We start from the raw sequence: 20,819 nt of genomic DNA, 5'->3' as shown, positions 1-20,819 counted from the left end.
TCAATAATGCATCATTAAAGACATGTTTACTCAGATTTCACCAGAATACTGACTTTTCCACATGACAGGAAAACAGGAAACCTAGTATATTCAAACATCCACCATGCGCACAAGGCCACACCCCTCCTCCACTTTGGACACTCAGACCACAGTTCCATCCTGACTCCAGCCTACAGATCTATGCAGAGCCTGATCAGACCAGCCCCACAGGAGGTGAGAGCCTGGCCTCAGGGTGCTGAAGCTGCACTACAAAACTGCTTCGACTACACAGATTGGGAATCTTCGGGGAAGCTCATTAGACCTGGAGGAGTACACAGCTTCAGTGACTGGCTATATCAGTAAATGCATTAAGGATGTTACTGTCTCCCAAACTGTCATCATACATGCCGAGCTGTGCACCCTGGGGAGATTCAAATGCTACCTACAGGTCTGGAGACAGAGAGGCTTACACTACAGCCAGAGCCAAACAGTCCCAGCCTTTAGAGAGCCAGTCAGTGCTCAGTACAGGGAAAATCAACAGCCACTTCATGGCCTCACAGGGCACGTGGCAGGGAATTCAGTCCATCATTGACTACAAGCCAACACCTCAGACCTGCAGCAGTGAGACTTCCATGACAGATGGGCTGAAGGACTTTTATGCATGTTATGAGGCACAGAACAGGGAACAGCGTTAAGTTTGGCAGCTACTTTAAATTTTGTCTTAGTTTTCGTCTTCAGAAGAAATGCTTATTAGTTTTAGTCACATTTGAATAATTTTTATCATTCATAGTTTTAGTCAATGAAAAGTTTTAGGTGCCTTTTAGTCACTATTTTTAGTAAAAAGGTTTCCCGATTGCCCAACCCGGACCACAGATGATGCTATTTCCACTGCCCTCCCCCTCACCCTCTCACACCTGGACATAAAGGACAGCTACACTCACCTAAAGGATTATTAGGAACACCATACTAATACAGTGTTTGACCCCCTTTCGCCTTCAGAACTGCCTTAATTCTACGTGGCATTGATTCAACAAGGTGCTGAAAGCATTCTTTAGAAATGTTGGCCCATATTGATAGGATAGCATCTTGCAGTTGATGGAGATTTGTGGGATGCACATCCAGGGCACAAAGCTCCCGTTCCACCACATCCCAAAGATGCTCTATTGGGTTGAGATCTGGTGACTGTGGGGGCCATTGTAGTACAGTGAACTCATTGTCATGATACATGATAATCCGACAGTTAGTATTGGGTAAAGAAATATGTGAATACGCCCATTGTGACCGAAATAAACAAGAGCACATGTCTGGGTAGTGTTTACACTGATCGGCTACAATATAGCACACGGATACGTCTCTGCCGCTGAAGCTTTGCGCCAGTGTTCCCACTTTCAGCAGCGAAGCTCATACCTGTGTTCATAGCTCAGTGGGCTAAGCCTGTGTGCCTGCAATCACGTGGTCGCCGATTCAAACGCAGCGTATTTAGAACGTGAATAGCGATCTTCCGCTGAGAGCGGTCCTAAACACTCCCGACGCAAGTAAAACCAAGAAAGGTGACACGATTTGCTTTTTTGCCTATTTAACCTAATTTTAAAAACTTTAATACTTCTGACAGTGGAAGTTTTGAAAAGAAGACAGATAACGGATTTAGTCAGTGTTTTTTTCATGATTCTACATAATGATTTCAGCGAGATATAAACTGAAATACACGAGAAAGATACGCGGTCGATGATGCCCTCGTCCCCAGAGCGTCAATAATAGTCACTGCATCATATTTATCGCTTTCTATATTTATATAGTCACAGTTTTTCATTTTTCATTCCATCTATCAATAAACTGTGAAAGGGATTTTATTGTTGCTACTTTTCTTGCGTTTCAAACTGCCTTTCCAAAGTGATGGGTGTGGGGTGCAGTGACATTCCAGACTGATGGGCCATTGACAGTATGCAAACTACTACAGGTGTGAGGACACCTATCTCATCAATATTCATTGTGAAGACCACTGACTTTGAGAAAAAGAGTGTCACTCCAAAGCTCTAACACTTTAGTAATCAAACCATATAAAATTTCTGAATGTCACTTATACCTATGTGTAGCCAACCCCTGTGTCTATAAGCTTCAGAGCTCAAAAGTCTTACCTAGAAATGTCTATAATGTGATTTTTTACAATTTCTCAGCATGTCTGAAAATAGGTTTTTGAAAAGTATATTTTTAAAGTTGATTTTAACAAAAAATAGAATAATAACATTCTAAGAGGTCTCAGATTATTGGTGCTGAGTTTGTGCTGAATAAAAGCAAATGTATCACTTTGGGATAAATGTTTTTTAGATAGGTGAAATATTTTAAAATGTCAAGGCATGTCAGACTACCTCGAAAGTGGAAAAAAGGCCTCAGGGCCCAGGGGGTTAAATCACCTTTCTTTCCCATTCTGACATTCAGTTTGGAGTTCAGGAGATTGTCTTGACCAGGACCACACCCCTAAATGCATTGAAGCAACTGCCATGTGATTGGTTGATTAGATAATTGCATTAATGAGAAATTGAACAGGTGTTCCTAATAATCCTTTAGGGGAGTGTATGTCAGAATGCTGTTCAATAACTTCAGTTCAGCATTTAACACAATCATCCCGCAGAGACTGGTAGGGAAGTTGAACCTGCTGGGCATGAACACCCCCCTCTGTAACTGGAGTCTGCACTTCCTGTCTGAGAGACCTTAGACACTTCCAGGATCCTCCAACTGAGCACAGGTGCCCTCAGGGCTGTGAGCTCAGCTCATTGTGCTCAGTTGAAACAGCACTGAGGCAGACCCCTCACAGCCATCTCATAAACTGTTCATCCAATTCCACCTGGCAGAAGATTCTGGAACATCTGATCCATCACTGCTAGTGACACTGAAACAGCTTCTTCTCCTAGTCAGTCAGGCTTCTCACTACCCTGCTGTCTCAACAGCCTCCACACTTAAATGGAAGGAGGAAGAACATAAGGGCCACAGATTTGCTGCAGACCAAATTATGTATAATAATCTGAGGGAAGATGGTCAGACTGATGTAGAGAAACAGGTCCCAGGACAGCAAGCAGAGAGGATGATGTATCTTAGGCACCTACCAGTTCCAGCTCGGCATCTTGGAGTCTCTCAACCAGGCCCAGCTGTCTTTTAATTCTAAGAAAAAGCATACAGCTATTACAACAGATTTCAGTGGTCTGAATATCACATTGCAAAATAGTCCTATTTTTATGTGCAGCTAACTGACCCCCAATATCACCTTAAATTTAGACAGTTCTGGCGATTATACGAAGTAATTACATGAATTAACTAGGGGCATGAGAGGGCTGTCACAACATGAGATTTTCACTATACGATTCTTATGGACAAAAGAATTCATGACGACGATATTATCACGGTATGTATAGAAAATTTGCACTAAATAATTATACTTACGCTCCCAGACAAATTCATCTGTAAATGTGTTTGTGTGTTTTGTATCTTTTTTTGGCAAAATACAAGTGAAGTGCAGTAGAGTGTCTATAACCATAACTATAAAAGCATACCAAAAGTGTAATTATACTACATAGAGAGTGAAAAGACAATCAGGGCTTTAGCCCCCTTTTGCACTTACTGTCGATCAGCACATCCTGCAGGCTGGGGTGTCTAACATCCCATGTTTTTTACGAAGTGTAAAATGACACCATAAAATTTTCTTTTAACAACATCAGGTTCATTTTATGGACTGTGTATAATTGATCTCCACCAGCCCCGAATGGGATATTCAGCCAGATATTCCAGTTTTGGATTCTTTGTGTTCTCTGTCCATTTAATAAAAGTTCTGTGCAGCACCAGCACTCTGAGTGCACGTTTATGGGTCTCGTTAGGTTCCCCAGTCACAGTGGGGTGACCATATGTGTCCCTGACTGCTGCCACTGTTATGTTGCAGCTAAGTCTTATGCCAACAGGACAAACAGCTAGAGAATTGGATGTTATTTATTTTTTCCCATTTTTACTTCCTGATCCCACTGATTTAGAGTGATATAAATATGGCTGCAACAAACACAAAATACGCCAAACTTCATATTTCTAGCCAGAGTGAACCAAAGCCAAGTACACCAAAACACTATGTTGCTAGATTGCAGCAAATTAAAACATAAAGTAATACTTAACAAATGGGATATTTATATGGGATGTCAAGCAAAGAAAATTGAGGTTTTTTATTTTCAGTCAAAGGAATCATTAACACCAGATCTCGCTAAACAATAATGCGACCTTTGCAGTTTGCTGCAAATTAAACCAATACGGTTTTACCGTGAAATGGAAGGATATGCTGCAAAAGTAATGTAAAAATTTTATGTAAAAACTGTACCACACAAATGCAGAAAAATATACTTTTTGGCCACTAAAATATAAGAACATAAGAACATAAGAAATATACAAACGAGAGGAGGCCATTCGGCCCATCGAGCTCGCTTGGGGAGAACTTAACTAATAGCTCAGAGTTGTTAAAATCTTATCTAGCTCTGATTTAAAGGAACCCAAGGATTCAGCTTGCACTACGTTATCAGGAAGACTATTCCATACTCTGACTACACGCTGTGTAAAGAAGTGCTTCCTTAAATCCAGTTTGAAATGTTCTCCCGCTAATTTCCACCTATGGCCACGAGTTCTTGTATTTGAACTAATGCTGAAGTAACTATTCGGTTGAACAGCATCCAAACCTGTTAGAATCTTATAGACCTGGATCATGTCCCCCCTCAGTCTCCTTTGCTTGAGGCTGAACAGATTTAGCTCAAATAACCTTTCCTCGTATGACATTCCTCTAAGACCAGGAATCATTCTTGTGGCCCTACGCTGCACCTTTTCTAAGGCCGCTATGTCCTTTTTAAGATATGGTGACCAAACCTGTACACAATATTCTAGGTGAGGTCTCACCAAGGAATTGTATAATCTTAGCATTACCTCCCTTGACTTAAACTCCACACACCTGGAGATATACCCCAACATCCTATTGGCCTTTTTTATTGCTTCCCCGCACTGGCGAGAATGAGACATGGAAGCTTCAACATACACACCAAGGTCTTTCTCATAATCAGCTACCTTTATTTCAGTAGGTCCCATAAAATACCTGTACTTTATATTTCTGCTCCCTACATGGAGTACCTTACATTTGTCTATGTTAAATTTCATCTGCCAGGTGTCAGCCCAGTCACTAATTAAATTAAGATCCCGCTGTAGCTGCTGAGCCGCTAGTTCAGTATCTGCTACACCACCCACCTTGGTGTCATCTGCAAATTTCACCAGTTTACTGTATATATTGGTGTCTATATCATTTATGTAAATAAGGAACAAAAGTGGTCCTAAAATTGAACCCTGCAGTACCCCACTATGAACGCAGGCCCACTGTGACATCGAGCCTCTTATAACTACTCGCTGCTTCCTATCTGTTAACCAGTTATAAATCCAGGTCTCTACAGTTCCTAAAATACCTGTCGCTTTGAGTTTAAGTGAGAGCCTCTTGTGGGGAACAACATCAAAAGCCTTTTGGAAATCTAAATAGATGACATCATAGGCCTTCTTATCATCAACTTCCTGAGTAGCTTCCGCAAAAAACTCCAACAGATTTGTTAAACAGGATCTACCTCTCCTAAATCCATGCTGGCTATCCCTCAAAATGTTATTTGAGTCCAGGTAATCTACCATTTTCTCTTTGATTATAGCCTCCATAACTTTACCAGTTATACAAGTTAGACTGATTGGCCTATAGTTTGACAAATTACTTCTATCCCCTTTTTTGAAAATGGGCGTTATGTTGGCATGCTTCCAATCAGAAGGTACCACACCTTCAGATAAGGATTTTTGAAACAGTAATGTTAAGGGTTGGCAAATAATATCCCTCATCTCTTTTAACACTATAGGTAAGATGCCATCAGGGCCCTGTGATTTATTTATTTTGAGCTTAGCTAGGCTTTGCAAAACATCAGCTTCAGTTATATATATATTAGTTATAGATGATGTTGGATTAGTAATAAGAACTGGTAAGTTACTAGTGTCCTCAACAGTGAATACCCGTGCAAAACTATCATTGAACTCATTTACTATGTCAATGTCGTTTTCAATTATAAGACCCTTACTATCTTGCAGATTAGTGATTTCAGCTTTTAGAGCTCTTTTAGAGTTAAAATACTGGAAGAAACTTTTAACGTCATCCTTAGCCTCCAATGCGATCTTCCTTTCGACATTCCTTTTATAAAAGTTTTCTTCTGAGCCATTAAACTCATCTAATCAGGTAAGTCTGACTTTCAGTTTGATGTAACAAACAGGTGTTGCCACATGGGGTGGCACAGTGGTTAGCGCTGCTGCCTCTCAGCAAGAAAGTCCTGGGTTTGGTCCTGAGTTTGCATGCTCTCTCTGTGTTTGTGTGGGTTTCTGCTGGGGGCTCTGGTTTCCTCCCTTGGGCCAAAAGTGTGCAGGGTAGGTTGGTCAGCAAGTCTGAAGTGTGTGTACACACACACACACCCTGTGGTTTGTTGGTGACTGTCCAGGGTTGTTCCCTACTTGTGCCCATTGTTCCTGTGATAGGCTCTGGTGACACCAGTTGGGATTAAGTGTTAATGGGTGGGTGGGAAAACAATAATAATAATAATGCATTATCTTTGTGTGTGACACATCATTCAGAGTCAGTGTGACATCATTTAGAGTCAGTATGTCACATCATTCAGTGTGCTCCACCTACTCATATAATGATAGTCACCGTTGCTGTCTATTCTTTATGAACTCCAACGCCTCAGAGTTTACAGATTAAGAACTGGTGGAAACCAGCATGAATATGGCCACCTTCTATACTGGAGTGTGAATCAGATAGTTACTGGCACTGGATGATTTACGATATTATCATATGTGTATTACAAACACAATATCAATATTTGATTCTTAAAATATTCCCAATACCGGTATATTCCCATACATATATTCCCTAGTTCCAATACATTTAAATATTTAACACACCTCCCGCCTTGGGCTTTGTGTAGATGGCGTGGTGACTCAGCGGGTGACACTGGCACCTCACACATCCCGGCTTGGGCTCTGTGTAGTTGGCATGGCGACTCAGTGGGTAACACTGGCACATCACACCTCCCGGCTTGGGCTCTGTGTAGTTTGCGCGGTGACTCAGTGGGTAACACTGGCACATCACACCTCCCGGCTTGGGCTCTGTGTAGTTTGCGCGGTGACTCAGTGGGTGACACTGGCACCTCACACCTCCCGCCTTGGGCTCTGTGTAGTTGGCGTGGTGACTCAGTGGGTGACACTGGCACCTCACACCTCCCGGCTTGGGCTCTGTGTAGTTTGCATGCTCTCCCCATGTTTTCCCAGGTACTCTTGTCCCAATACAGTTACGCCAACCGGCATCTATAAATGTCCCATCATATGTGAATGTGTGTGTTCTCTGTGATGGACTGGCATCCTGCCCAGGGTGTCCCCTGTGCTTCCTTTGTCAGGTGTCAGGTTCACCATGATCGATGGATGGATGAATTTTTTTGTACATTCATATCACTTTATCAGAAAAAAATAACTTGCACATTTATGTAGAAAAAGAAGTCTACTTACTTTTGATTTTTGGCCAACCCTATAATTAAAAAAGATTCAATTAACAATGTTGGAGCTCAAAATACTAAGACAATAGGAGCTTATTGTATCTGCCAACTTGTAAGTAATGAGTAATGATAATGTGTAATGAGAACTAATGATTATGTGCATATTTATAATTAGTATTTAATAATGATTAATGACTATGGTGGCCCCTAGAGACAAAACACAAACAAAAGAAAAAGCAGAAACAAAATGAAAATGCACTACAAATTAAAAAACAAATAAGAAAAAGCAGAAACAAAATGAAAATGCACTGCAATTCAAAAAACACGGACAAAAGAAAAAGCAGAAACAAAATGAAAATGTGCTGCAAGTGAAAAAAGACAAACAAAAGGAAAAGCAGAGGTGAGCTCATGTGGCCTAGTCGCTACACAGTAGTGATGGGAAGTTCGACTGAATTAACTGATTTGATTCTTTCGAGCTGTCCGTTGTAATGAATCAATTATAAAATCGATTCTGTGATTCACTATTTTCTTTCGTCTCTTTTTGCGCTTGACCGTATGACTCAACGAATCATGGGATCGGATCGGTTACGTTATTTCACTGAAAGATGGGGCTGGTGTTCAACAAAAATGTTCAGCTTGACTATTCACAATAAAAAAAACAATATATAAAAAGCAGAAAGGGTGTCGATGCTGAATAAACACGCGTGTATATATAGTTCTTATTTTCTTTAGCCAAATTCATGTGCATGAGTATCAAGGACTACATCACAGTTAACAACTGCAATATTACCAATACAATCACACATACACATACAATGAGCATGAGAAAACTTGCATACGTTGTTGTGTAAAGATCAAAGTTTTGGTTTTTGATGAAAGACATATAGTTTTATTATGCAGAAATGCAATAATTTACTGTTGTGATAAATGATGAACCCAGGGCTGCCAACTCTCACGCATCTGGCGTGACACTCACGCTTTCGGACTCTCATGCTCGCGCAAGAAATCTTACGGCACATTTATATTATTACATTATAAACCTAAAATTAGCTGCATCAAAAGCGTTGGGGTAGTTTGCAAACCCTACAGACCATTTACATGGTAATAAAACTGTCACATAGGTGTAAATGCGTGTGCGGACTTGTCTGAAATCGACAAGTTGACCAAAGTTGACAGCCCTGTGAACAGCTGCGTTTATTTTATTCGTTTCAACAGCGTAACTGCATTTCCGCAGTAAACGCCACTTGGGCTATTGGGATCGGTTCGCAAACCGTTCCTTTGAGTCACTGACCGAGTGTCCGAAAACCGTAAGTTCGATTCATTCATCGAATGGGCTCTCGGACACTCGGTCGAACTTCCCATCACTACTGTGTTGCGACTGGGCCACATGAGCTCACCGCGCCCCCTAGCGTCGTGGAGCACTTCCGATTTGGGATCGTCTACTTGCTGTGCATTTTCTTTCTGTTTCTGCTTTTTCTTTTGTTTGTCTTTTTTCACTTGCAGTGCATTTTCATTTTTTCTGCTTTTTCTTTTGTTTGTGTTTTTTGAATTGCAGCGCATTTTCATTTTGTTTCTGCTTTTTCTTTTGTTTGTGTTTTGTCTCTAGGGGCCACCGTAAATCACCATTAAGATTTTCTGCATTACGCAGACACATGGTTTGCATCACTGGGGATGTTTATATTATCTCCCTTCCTTTGTAATAGTCAGGGCTCCCCATTACAGTCTCGGTGCCCCCTACTGGCCAGGAGGCCATTACAGTCGCACACCACTGAAACAGCATCATAAAGGCAGAATGAAAAAGCTCAAAACAATTAAAGCAGCAATATCTGTTATGAAATGTTGCATCCTGTGCCACATTATATAGTGAATAAATAACATTATGTGGTTACAAATATAATATTCATCCAGACAGAGAAGCCTCTTCAGCGGTACACAGACGAGCATGAAGTGCTCCACTGAACGCCACAGGAAAACCTTCCTCCCCACAGTCATCAGACTCTATAACTCCTCCAAACTTCCCTCATCCACAAAATAAGCTGTTTCCCTCCCTCTCTGCCCCTCCATTTGCTGTCTTTTGGTATGTGTTCTTACAGGCTTCTAAATTTGTGCAATAACTGGCTGGCTGCCACTAATTTGTGCAGTAACTTTGCTGTCTTGCTGATTGTGAAATACTGTGACACAATGAGCAATATTAATATTATCATGTTATAATCCTAGGTTACCGACTACCTTAGGTGTTACCTAAGGAGTTTATACTGCAGTTTATTTGATACATGATCTGTCTTTTATATTTTATATTTTATTTAATTCGCTTTAACTTCTGTTTGTGATATTACTTTTCCTTCCTACTATATAGTGTTCATCGTGTCTAATGGTGTGTCTGTCTGTCTGTTCAGTTCTAGAAATTTCCTTATGGAATCAATAAAGTTTTTTATGATTCTGATTAAGTGCTGAGTATGTGGAGATGTAAATAATAACGGGAAAGCAACCAACATGCTGGAAAAGTCCCAGTACACATATTCAGCTTTTATGGTAAGTTAGGCATCATATCTCTGTTATACTTACAGTATGCAGACATCTCTATAACAAAGCAGCTAAAGAGGAAGACAGACCCAGAAATCAGGACAGTCAGCCGTAGACCCTGTGACTGTTTTCCTGTGTCTGAAATGACATCATCACAAAAATTACTGAGAACTGAGGTCAGCAAATGAACATTATGTGACAGATATTAAACCACAGGAATCCATATATTTCCTGAATGGCTTATAAGATTTATCTCTATGGTTAAGTTTACAGTAAAAGTAAAATTGCAAGAGAAACATCTCAAAGTTCTAGTATATTTACCTGCTTTGAGTTTTAATGCTACAGCCAGGGCAACAGAATTCACGAGAGGGAGAGCAAAAGTCCCTGAGAAATATACATATTTACGGGGTTTGGCTGAAAGGTAGAGAGAAAAGCATTAGTCATACAGCTACATACTGTGACAAAGTATTTGCCCCAATTTCCACTATGTTTGCTTATCCATAACACTTAATTGCCACCCTATGCCACCCTCACTGTGGACAAATTTTGGCTCACTCTTCTCAACAGAATTGTTTAAATTCAGCCATGTTGGAGAGTTTTCAGATGTAAACTGCCCATTTAAGGTCCTCCCACAATTTATCAAAGGGATTCCAGTAAGGACTTTGACTAGGCCACTCCAAAGCCTTAGTGGGGTTTTTTTGGTCAGCCATTCAGAGGTGGACTTCCTTTTGTGCTTTGGATTGTTGTTTTGATTCATGATCCAGTTGTTCTCCTTCAGTACTTTCTGGCAGACAGCGGAATTCATGCATCCCTCAATCACAGCAAGTCGCCCAGGCCGTGCAGCAGCAAAGCATCCCCACAGCATCACACTGCCTCCACCATGTCTGACTGTGGCCATGATGTTCTTTGTGTGGAAGCTGTTAGCTTTACCCCAGATGTAGCAGGACCCATGTCTTCCAAATAGCTCCACTTTTGACTAATCAGCCCACAGAACATCTTCCCAAAAGTGTTGGGGGTAATCAAGGTGTTTATAGTGAATACTAGATGAGCCTTCATGTTCCTCTTATTCAGCAGTAGTTTCTGCCTTGTATCTCTCCCATGGACAGCATTTTTGCTCTGTGTCTTTCTAATCATGCACTCAAAAGAAGAATGTATTGGGTCTGCTCAAAAAGGTGTGTTAACTATTTGCATTGATCTTTTTAAGATGTCCCAACTTAACTGTCTCAATTCAGTATTATTAAGTAATTAGTACTAAACTATCATTATTACACCAACAGAAATCATTAAATACACTAAAACCTATATTAAGTTGAATCTACTCGATATTCAGTGGGCACTATTTGAATTTTCATATTGGTTGTACTTAATGCATGTGTTAGTTACACCATTAAATCAAGCACAATAAACATGTTTTTCCTTCTATATCCAAAAGCTAAATTAAGTAATACCTACTTAACATTAATTCAATATTCATTGAAATATTAAGTTACCTCATCATTCAAATAAAGTTGCTCTACCTTAATTTTTTTGTTGTTTTCTACTCAGAAATAAACACTGAAATACTTAATTTAACACTGGCACAGGTCAGTTCCAGTTATTAGAGTACAAGAATTTTTATAAAGAGTGACGCTTCAGTCTCAGCCTCGCATTTGCTGTGATAGCATCCTGCATGTTTACACTAGCTGAAGACATATATTTAGACAGTAAAAAAAAATACATTAGACAATGATAGACAGTAACAGTAATTATTATTATATAATAATTACATTTAAAAGATTTCTTATTAATTATTTTAATATTAATAATAAACATTAATACATTTAATTATAATGATATTGTCATCATTGTTAATTTTGACAGCAAATTTTTATTTAGTTTTAGTCATAGTCTTTTGACTAAAATGTAATTTAGTCATCTAAATTATTTTAGTTTTAGTCTAGTTTTAGTCGACTGTCTATCATAAGATTACAGTCGACAAAAACTACAGTTGATTTAGTCGACTAAAATTAAAAGTGCAAAGTGTAATGTCTAAAGTTTCCCTTCGACTTCTGAAAGTCATTATGTTAACCAAGATGAAATGAAACAAATGTTAAAGAATGGTATTAAGGTCGGACTGTGCAGTACACAAAGACACAGATTTCACTCTTATTTGAAACACAAAAAATTGTTTATTTAACCGGAATCTGAGTCTGTCAAATCATGAGTGCCATTAGTGCAAAAATAATAATGCCACCAGGCCTGCTCTCTCTGAATATTAAAATAAAAATATTTGTAATATTTTTATTTGCTATTGTTCACTGTTAATTGTTTCACCTGAAATTCTCAAATATGTTTAAAGAAAAAGACCAATAATGGTCTTAGGGCTATATACCCATTATCAAGAAAAAAAATCCAAATATTGAAAACATAGCCTACTTCTCAAGGGCTATCAGTAGCAGGAAGTGCAACCATTCTATTTTAGCATTTTCAACAGCAATATAATTACATCAAGGCTACAATTCTATTAAGTGTATAGAGCCAAAAATCAACTCTCCTCACTTTCAGGTGATTTCATGTTCGTTGAAGTTGCCGCTTTTTAACAACTGTATAAAATAATGTTATTTGTTATATAAATCAACTCGGGTGAAACAAAAAAAATGTACGTTTTCAGGGTTGCCAAATCTCAAGCTTCTGGTATGAAACTCACGCTTTCAGACTCGCGCAGGAAATCTTACGGCAAATCTATATTATTCCATTATAAACCTAAAATTAGCTATGTCAAAAGTGCATTTACACAGTTAAATACAAAAGCAGACTATTTACAAGGTAAGAACTGTTACATGTGTGCAGACATCTCGAATTGAAAATCTCACTCTAGTCAGCTGCCCGAAGTTGGCAACCTCGCGTTTTATTTGAAATGAAAAGTAAAATGCGCTGTTTTCTCCTGAAACGGCTTGTCATTCCGTTTGTTGTTACTCCCGACAAATATAAAGCTACTATGAGAAAAACATGTCACGTTTTATAATATTTTTGAAATAATATGACCGCCGATATCCTACTCTAAAAGCGATTGAAGTTCGTATGTATTTATATTAAAACCAGACTTAAATTTTATTACCGGTGTGGGATTATCGAAACCAATACTTAAATTCATGAACACTAACATATATGACATAAAAACGATTGTATTAGGATTTTACGGTTTAATTTAAACACTTTATTCAAACATGCACAATTTTCACATTTTATTTTATCCCATTTTGAAATGCAGCCCTACTTTTAAAATAAAACTCGTAAATGAGAAAACATACATATCGGAAGCCATACATATATATTCAGCTCTCTGTCACGTGACAAATATTGTCAAAAGTTTTTTGAATTGTACTGAATTAATTTTATTTGATAGGTATTGATTACATGCAATATTGATATAATTAAAAGGCTACTTAAATATATATCACACTAAATAGTACATAACGATCTTCCGGACCTTTGCTTAAAGAAATATACTCTAACTGGACCTCTTTAAATTTTAGTTGAATACCCCTGCCTTCAGCGAACGACATTACCCACTGCGCATAGTGACGTTGGAATGACATCTTTAATATGTCGTTTTTGGACGTCCAATTTTGGTCCACTGAAGGGGTTGTTTTGTAACGCCAGGCGACGTCTTTTTTTGACGTCTAATGAACGTCTAGTATTGACGGCCGTGGGACCTCCATGTATGGGCTATTTATAGTCCAAATGTGGTCGTTGTGGACGTCTTATAATACCAAAAGCAGACTAATTTTAGACAATGTGTATGTCGTGTCTCGACTAAATTCATATATAAATGAACAATTTCACCATGCTTTCAATTAAAACTTAAATTTAAGTAACGTATTACTGCGACGGGCAGATGGAGGTATCGCGAACAGAGAAACACGGAGACTACTCTGTCGGAGAACATCCACTCAATTAATAATCCGTACAAGAATTACATCAGGCACCCAAAGAGCACCAAACATAATTATATGTAAGAAACACAAGGTTGTCGGACAACAAACTGTAAGACGCATCCACGGTGGGACATTTATGTAAGCTAATTACACACGAGGATCAGACCGGGTACACACAAGACACATGTAAACACATGCGCAACAATAAGGAATTACCTATTAATTAACAATAACAGCAACAACACAACAATGGCTATTTACAACTGCACGCGGGGCATGCTGGGACATGAGCCCAGCCGGTGCTACAGTGTATACAACAGAACAGTACAGAGCTAAAGTATCATGAAAAGTAGTTTCCCCAAGCGAGCTCGATGGGCCGAATGGCCTCCTCTCGTTTGTATATTTCTTATGTTCTTATGTAAGTAAAAAACATAATTTAGCATTAACCTGGTTTAGCAAGCTGGATGTTAATTTGTTCGACCGGGCATCAAGCTGCTGCCAGATTTTGAAATCCCGCGTTCTGCACGTGCACAAAAGTGTCCGCGAGGGATGTGGATAAAACTGTTACAGCTGCTCTGCACTACTCAGTTTTCACATGGTTTTCAGAACGAACATAAAAAACAATGCACGATATAATTTATTGTCATATCAGCGCAAATGCACATAAAATACGTACGCATTGGCATAATAAATCATGTTTGTTTCGAAATAATCATCTGTATTCACATTTATTATGTTGATAACAAGTGTTGATATTTGTAAATAAAACTATATTTCCTGCACCTGTCATAGTCGTCCAAATAACGTCAAAAAAATTACGTTCAAATGTTGAATGTCATATTGACGTGCAAGTTGGGTCATGGATGGACGTTCAAATTGTGGACCTAGTTTGGACGTTGTATAGATGTCCAGAATTGGTCATGGACTGACGGACCTAATATAGACATGATCTGCACGCCTATCCGACGTCCAATGTTTAGTGGGTAGTGGCCTGTACTACGAAGGGGGTTTAACCAAATCAGATTTAACCCCGAGGTAATTTGCGAACGCGAGGTTGACAAAATCAAGTTGACTCCATCGGGGCTAATCAGTACTACGACGCCAGTTAAGAAGTTGATTTGTTAAATCGGTGTTAACTGCATTGGAGTTTGTGCGCATTCACATACAGTATATGGAGCACGTTCGGCAACGGAAGGCACCGTTTGACATATAGCGCGATCTCCATATGTTTCACGGAGGAAGACTGCATGCTAATTATGCAGGGTTATGAGGAGTTTAAATCAACCCTGTAAAGAAAGTCCAATACCACTGCAGCCAACAAAAGCAGGCAGGCCTGTTGGCAACGTATTGACGACGAAGAAAATGCATACGTATATTTTCACGGTCATAAAACGTGATCTAAAATATCTCACGACCGAGTATTAGACAATGAAGTGTTTTCTGAAAAGAATTGAAATACTGTTAATAATTACAGAGGCTAACAGATGCGACACAATTCAGAAGTCACCTATTATATGCTGCTAAGTAATATAATGCTCCCTGAAGTTCCATTACTATATGTTACTCATAATGAAACCTAATGTTAACAATTACTGATCCGATTTCAAATGCAATAGTAGTGGAAAGCGCACGTCGCAGCAAGTCAAGATGACTTGCTGCGACATCATGTCAAGTGGTAGGGCTATGTATTTATATTTCTACTCATTATGAAAGATTTGTTGTGTCTAGCTCCCACTAATACAGTAGCGTGTTTCTATGTTTTACAGCTAATAATCCTTATCTGAAGGTGTGGTACCTTCTGATTGGAAGCATGCCAACATAACGCCCATTTTCAAAAAAGGGGATAGAAGTAATTTGTCAAACTATAGGCCAATCAGTCTAACTTGTATAACTGGTAAAGTTATGGAGGCTATAATCAAAGAGAAAACGGTAGATTACCTGGACTCAAATAACATTTTGAGGGATAGCCAGCATGGATTTAGGAGAGGTAGATCCTGTTTAACAAATCTGTTGGAGTTTTTTGAGGAAGCTACTCAGGAAGTTGATGATAAGAAGGCCTATGATGTCATCTACTTAGATTTCCAAAAGACTTTTGATGTTGTCCCCCACATGAGGCTCTTACTTAAACTCAAAGCGACAGGTATTTTAGGAACTGTAGAGACCTGGATTTATAACTGGTTAACAGATAGGAAGCAGCGAGTAGTTATATGAGGCACAATGTCACAGTGGGCCTGCGTTCATAGTGGGGTACTGCAGGGTTCAATTTTAGGACCACTATTGTTCCTAATTTACATAAATGATATAGACACCAATATATACAGTAAACTGGTGAAATTTGCAGATGACACCAAGGTGGGTGGTGTAGCAGATACTGAACTAGCGGCTCAGCAGCTACAGCGGGATATTGATTTAATTAGTGACTGGGCCGATACCTGGCAGATGAAATTTAACATAGACAAATGTAAAGTAATCCATGCAGGGAGCAAAAATATAAAGTACAGGTATTTTATGGGACCTACTGAAATAAAGGTAGCTGATTATGAGAAAGACCTTGGTGTGTATGTTGATGCTTCCATGTCTCATTCTCGCCAGAGCGGGGAAGCAATAAAAAAGGCCAATAGGATATTGGGGTATATCTCCAGGTGTGTGGAGTTTAAGTCAAGGGAGGTAATGCTAAGATTATACAATTCCTTGGTGAGACCTCACCTAGAATATTGTGTGCAGGTTTGGTCACCATATCTTAAAAAGGACATTGCGGCCTTAGAAAAGGTGCAGTGTAGGGCCACAAGAATGATTCCTGGTCTTAGAGGAATGTCATACGATGAAAGGATAGTTGAGCTAAATCTGTTCAGCCTCAAGCAAATGAGACTGAGGGCGGACATGATCCAGGTCTATAAGATTCTAACAGGTTTGGATGCTGTTCAACCGAATAGTTACTTCAGCATTAGTTCAAATACAAGAACTCATGGCCATAGGTGGAAATTAGCGGGAGAACATTTCAAACTGGATTTAAGGAAGCACTTCTTTACACAGCGTGTAGTCAGAGTATGGAATAGTCTTCCTGATAACATAGTGCAAGCTGAATCCTTGGGTTCCTTTAAATCAGAGCTAGATAAGATTTTAACAACTCTGAGTTATTAGTTAAGTTCTCCCCAAGCGAGCTCGATAGGCCGAATGGCCTCCTCTCGTTTGTATAGTTCTTATGTTCTTAAAAAGGTGTCTATTCATATGACACTTAATAGAAGGTGAGCCACTGTTTAACAAACAATTAAATGATTTACAACAGGACAAAATAGAAGCATATGTGTAGTGAAAAAACGACTAGGAACCTGTCACCGCGGTTAAGTTAGCCTCATATGTAGGATCACACATGCACATATCACAGGGCCTGAATTCCAGGTGGCCTGAGACAAGGCCGAGCCTGGTACGAGAGGCACCAAAGGGGGGTTACACACATAAACACACACAGATAACAAGGGAGGCCAGCACTCCAACTTTTATTGCCCAAAGATTTAGGGACCTACAGACAAGCAGAGTGGACCTAATGGACAGGGGTCCCTCGACTTGGCACACAACCCCCTCACCAGATATCCTGCCTTGCATACCACTCACCGAACAGACCAACACCCTAAAGAAAGTTTCATTTAAGTTGGGCTTTTGTATACCCTGTATATTGATTTACTCACGACTACTAGCCTCAATATACAGATAGGTTATGTTTGTATGTGTCCTTAGACAATCTTAGTGATTTGTGTGCCACCCTTATAACCATGTTCACAGAGTATCACCTATTTTACCCCTTTGCACTTGAACACATATAAATTTAAATAAATAGATAGGTATAGCTACCATTGTATATATGTTCTCATGGTATACCAGAAGAATCTGGAAAATTAGTGTAACCAATGTGTCCTAACTTTTAGAGAGTCTTCTTTGTTAACAACCCCCTTCTCTTCCAACATTCCTTTGTGGTCCTTATCTGATCTTGGTGGACTGTTACCAAGTTTCTTTGTTCTAACATGCTATGTTAAAAGAACTGAATTAAGGTGTATCTTATCCATTCTGGAGAAGATTAATTGGCATAAGCCACACCAAACAAAATATGTTCTTTCCAGATGTCCAAAATATTGATATTACCACAAACTAACGGCCACGCCTATCTATGGATAAGATGTGCTGTTTGTAATATGAATATTTGATGTAATATCCGCACAAAGTGTAACATCTGTTGAGGTGCAACCCAAAACACCTGTATCCTATACTGATGTGAATCAGTCACATAGATAAAATAATTAATTGTTTAATCAATTAATGCAGATGGTATGAGGTATGTACCTGTGAAGCTGGTATGGCATGTTTGGTGTCAAACTGATTGATAATCACCCCTGAATCCAAATCTAGTCAGTGATTACCATAAAAGTGGATGTATCAAAAGTTATAACAGCTTAATGAAAATCATCAGTAAAGGGAGAATCAGTCAAGTCATAAATCCCAAAAGGACTGATACAGACCGCCTTCCAAAAGCCCGCCAAATGGATGGCCAGCCATTGGGCCAGGAGTCGAATACCTGGTCATCCCTATTCATGAATTTTAGAGCATAAAACCTTGGCACCTCAGAACAAAGAAAGGGGAGAACAACCATCAGCCGGGGCAAACAGATCATCAAGCGCAGAACGACCATCAGCAGCGCAGAAAAGACCATCAGCCCGGGAGAAGAGAAGCCCACAAGAAGTCCTCCGGTGAAGGCCCAGCTGAACAGATAACAGCACCCAAGACAAAGCTTGACCAGGACAGAAAATCCAAAGGGGCTCCACTCCACTGCTCCAAACGCCGTGCCTTCCTGAGTGCCATCAGCTCAGCAGCTCTGCCATCAACTGCCAAGACCCCCCCCCCCTCTTCAACCATGTAAACCAACTTCCTTTCATTCTAACAACTTAAGCTGTTCTGCTAACCTGCTATAAGACTTTAGGGTCGTGTTTCCACAAAATGTGCTTGCTTTGCAGAACAGTATTTCCCATCTAAGGTTACTCATTTAAATCTGGTCATTGCATTTTCATAATTACATCGTTTGTTTTATTCCGTTATTCCGTGTTTGTTGTTTGTGTTAGGTGTAATGTCTGTCTTATGTTAGTTGTAGTGTTAGCTAGGAATAAATGCATGTCTTTTACACAACTTCAGCCTCCGTCATTGAGTGTTCACAATAAGTCCCTGCCTCTGTGCGATCTTGCTACACGCTCTGAACCTCAAACTCTCCTGAAACATCGCGAGACTCTCTCTCATCGGCCGTGAGGGGAGCTTCGCTACCAATCGTTTACATTACCCGATGATGCAGCTCGCTGGACGAGCCTTCTAACCTAGGTTATAAGTGATATTGGTAATTAGTCAATCCCGTTTAAGTCTCACATTAACAGACTTACGGGGATACTTCAATTGAGTTTGGAGGAGCCGACCATTCGGCATAACAATTGGTTAATAATCAGCATTAAATAATAATTAATTAAACTTTAATTAATTTCAAACATATTGGTGGAGAATATAAAAATTTATTTGAGCTAATAATTCCTACACATATTCGATATTCAGTTTTCTGGCTTTAATATCTTTACGGAATTAAGTAAGGTGGGCGTTTTTAATGACAGAATTGTGATGTCCAGTACACAGACATCGATGCACACCGATTATTTTTCCGTTTCAAAACATTTTGTGATTTGTGCCAAATCATGTTAATAGCTAATATAATATAGGTCCTTTCAGCTGTAATGATATATGGTGGTTTAGTATTTTGGGCTCATGGCGACTGTTGCACACCCCTTTGTTTCCCAGATAGCTTTACATATGAATTTTAATTAATTTTTGAATGTTCCAATGTGTCCGTATACTGTGCAGTCGATAATACATGAATGGGTTAATAACTTTAAAACTAGACAAGACAGGCACATCTAATAAAGTGTGCTTTGATCAGTGGACACCAGGGAACAATGCACACCCCTTGGGTTTTCAGAATAACTTTCTCTGTAACAGTTATTAATTAATACATTGTATGCATATTATATGCCATTGCTCCATTTCATACATATTAACAGAGAGAGCCCCTCACTATTCGCGCGCCAATGCCGTACCGATTATTCAGGTACGCCAGCATTGTCTTCGGAGAAATTGTAGTGGGAGGGGCGGTGCTCATATAGGGCTGGCTTATGCAGAAACCTCGACTTAACCAAGAACAAAAACTGCTTGGAGCAGTTTTGAGACTTAGCATAAATTGCCATAGCAACATGTCTCGACTAAAACCTACCCACCTTTCGTAGTACGGGTTAATCGCGAAGTTACACAACACGTCATCAAGTTACTCACAAAGTTACCCCGATAAGCCAGTTACCCCGCTTCGTAGTACAGGCCCCAGTTCTGATTGTATCTCATCTATGGCAAACATTTTCGTCTCGTTTTTATTCATTGACGAAAGTGTCAATACACTTCGTCATAGTCTTAGGCCTCGCGAAATCATTTTTATTTAGTTATCGTCTCATTTTAGTCTGAAAATAAAGGTCGTTGACGATGACAAAAATGTTTCGTTAACAAAATTAACACTGATTGTCATGCTGAGCGGGGACGGAACGAAGACAAGGCACAGACGACAGGGTATCAGGGAATACTGGGTTTAATTACAGGTAAGGTAGGCAAAACGGACTAATAACCGGACTGGGGAAACAAACTGAAATGCATACTAATTACAGAGGACTAATGACAACAACCAGAAACAGCTGATCACACGGGGATTCCACACAAGGTTAACGAGGGGGCGAGACACATGGAAGGAGCGGAATGA

The 20,819-nt window shown here is 39.5% G+C and overlaps 1 protein-coding gene across 8 annotated transcripts in view; it reads right to left on the bottom strand.

The window, feature by feature from the left end:
• The window catches only part of LOC111841526 (uncharacterized), a 120,728-nt gene that overhangs the window by 27,258 nt on the left and 72,651 nt on the right, over positions 1 to 20,819 (bottom strand). For all 8 annotated transcript variants that reach the window (XR_011993960.1, XR_011993962.1, XR_011993961.1 and 5 more), the window contains 4 exons: positions 10,401 to 10,493; positions 10,122 to 10,217; positions 7,570 to 7,588; positions 3,081 to 3,135 (listed from right to left, as the gene is read on the bottom strand). Coding sequence is in view for 1 of the 8 variants with exons in the window: in XM_072718483.1 (XP_072574584.1) it covers positions 3,081 to 3,135; positions 7,570 to 7,588; positions 10,122 to 10,217; positions 10,401 to 10,493 (263 nt within the window). In the remaining 7 variants the exon portion in view is untranslated. The remainder of the gene's footprint in view (positions 1 to 3,080; positions 3,136 to 7,569; positions 7,589 to 10,121; positions 10,218 to 10,400; positions 10,494 to 20,819) is intronic.

This window comes from Paramormyrops kingsleyae, chromosome 12 (genome assembly GCF_048594095.1).
Source record: "Paramormyrops kingsleyae isolate MSU_618 chromosome 12, PKINGS_0.4, whole genome shotgun sequence".
Lineage (NCBI taxonomy): Eukaryota > Metazoa > Chordata > Actinopteri > Osteoglossiformes > Mormyridae > Paramormyrops > Paramormyrops kingsleyae.
The sequence above is the reverse complement of the archived record's forward strand: the minus strand, read 5'-3'. Positions and strand labels throughout refer to the sequence as shown.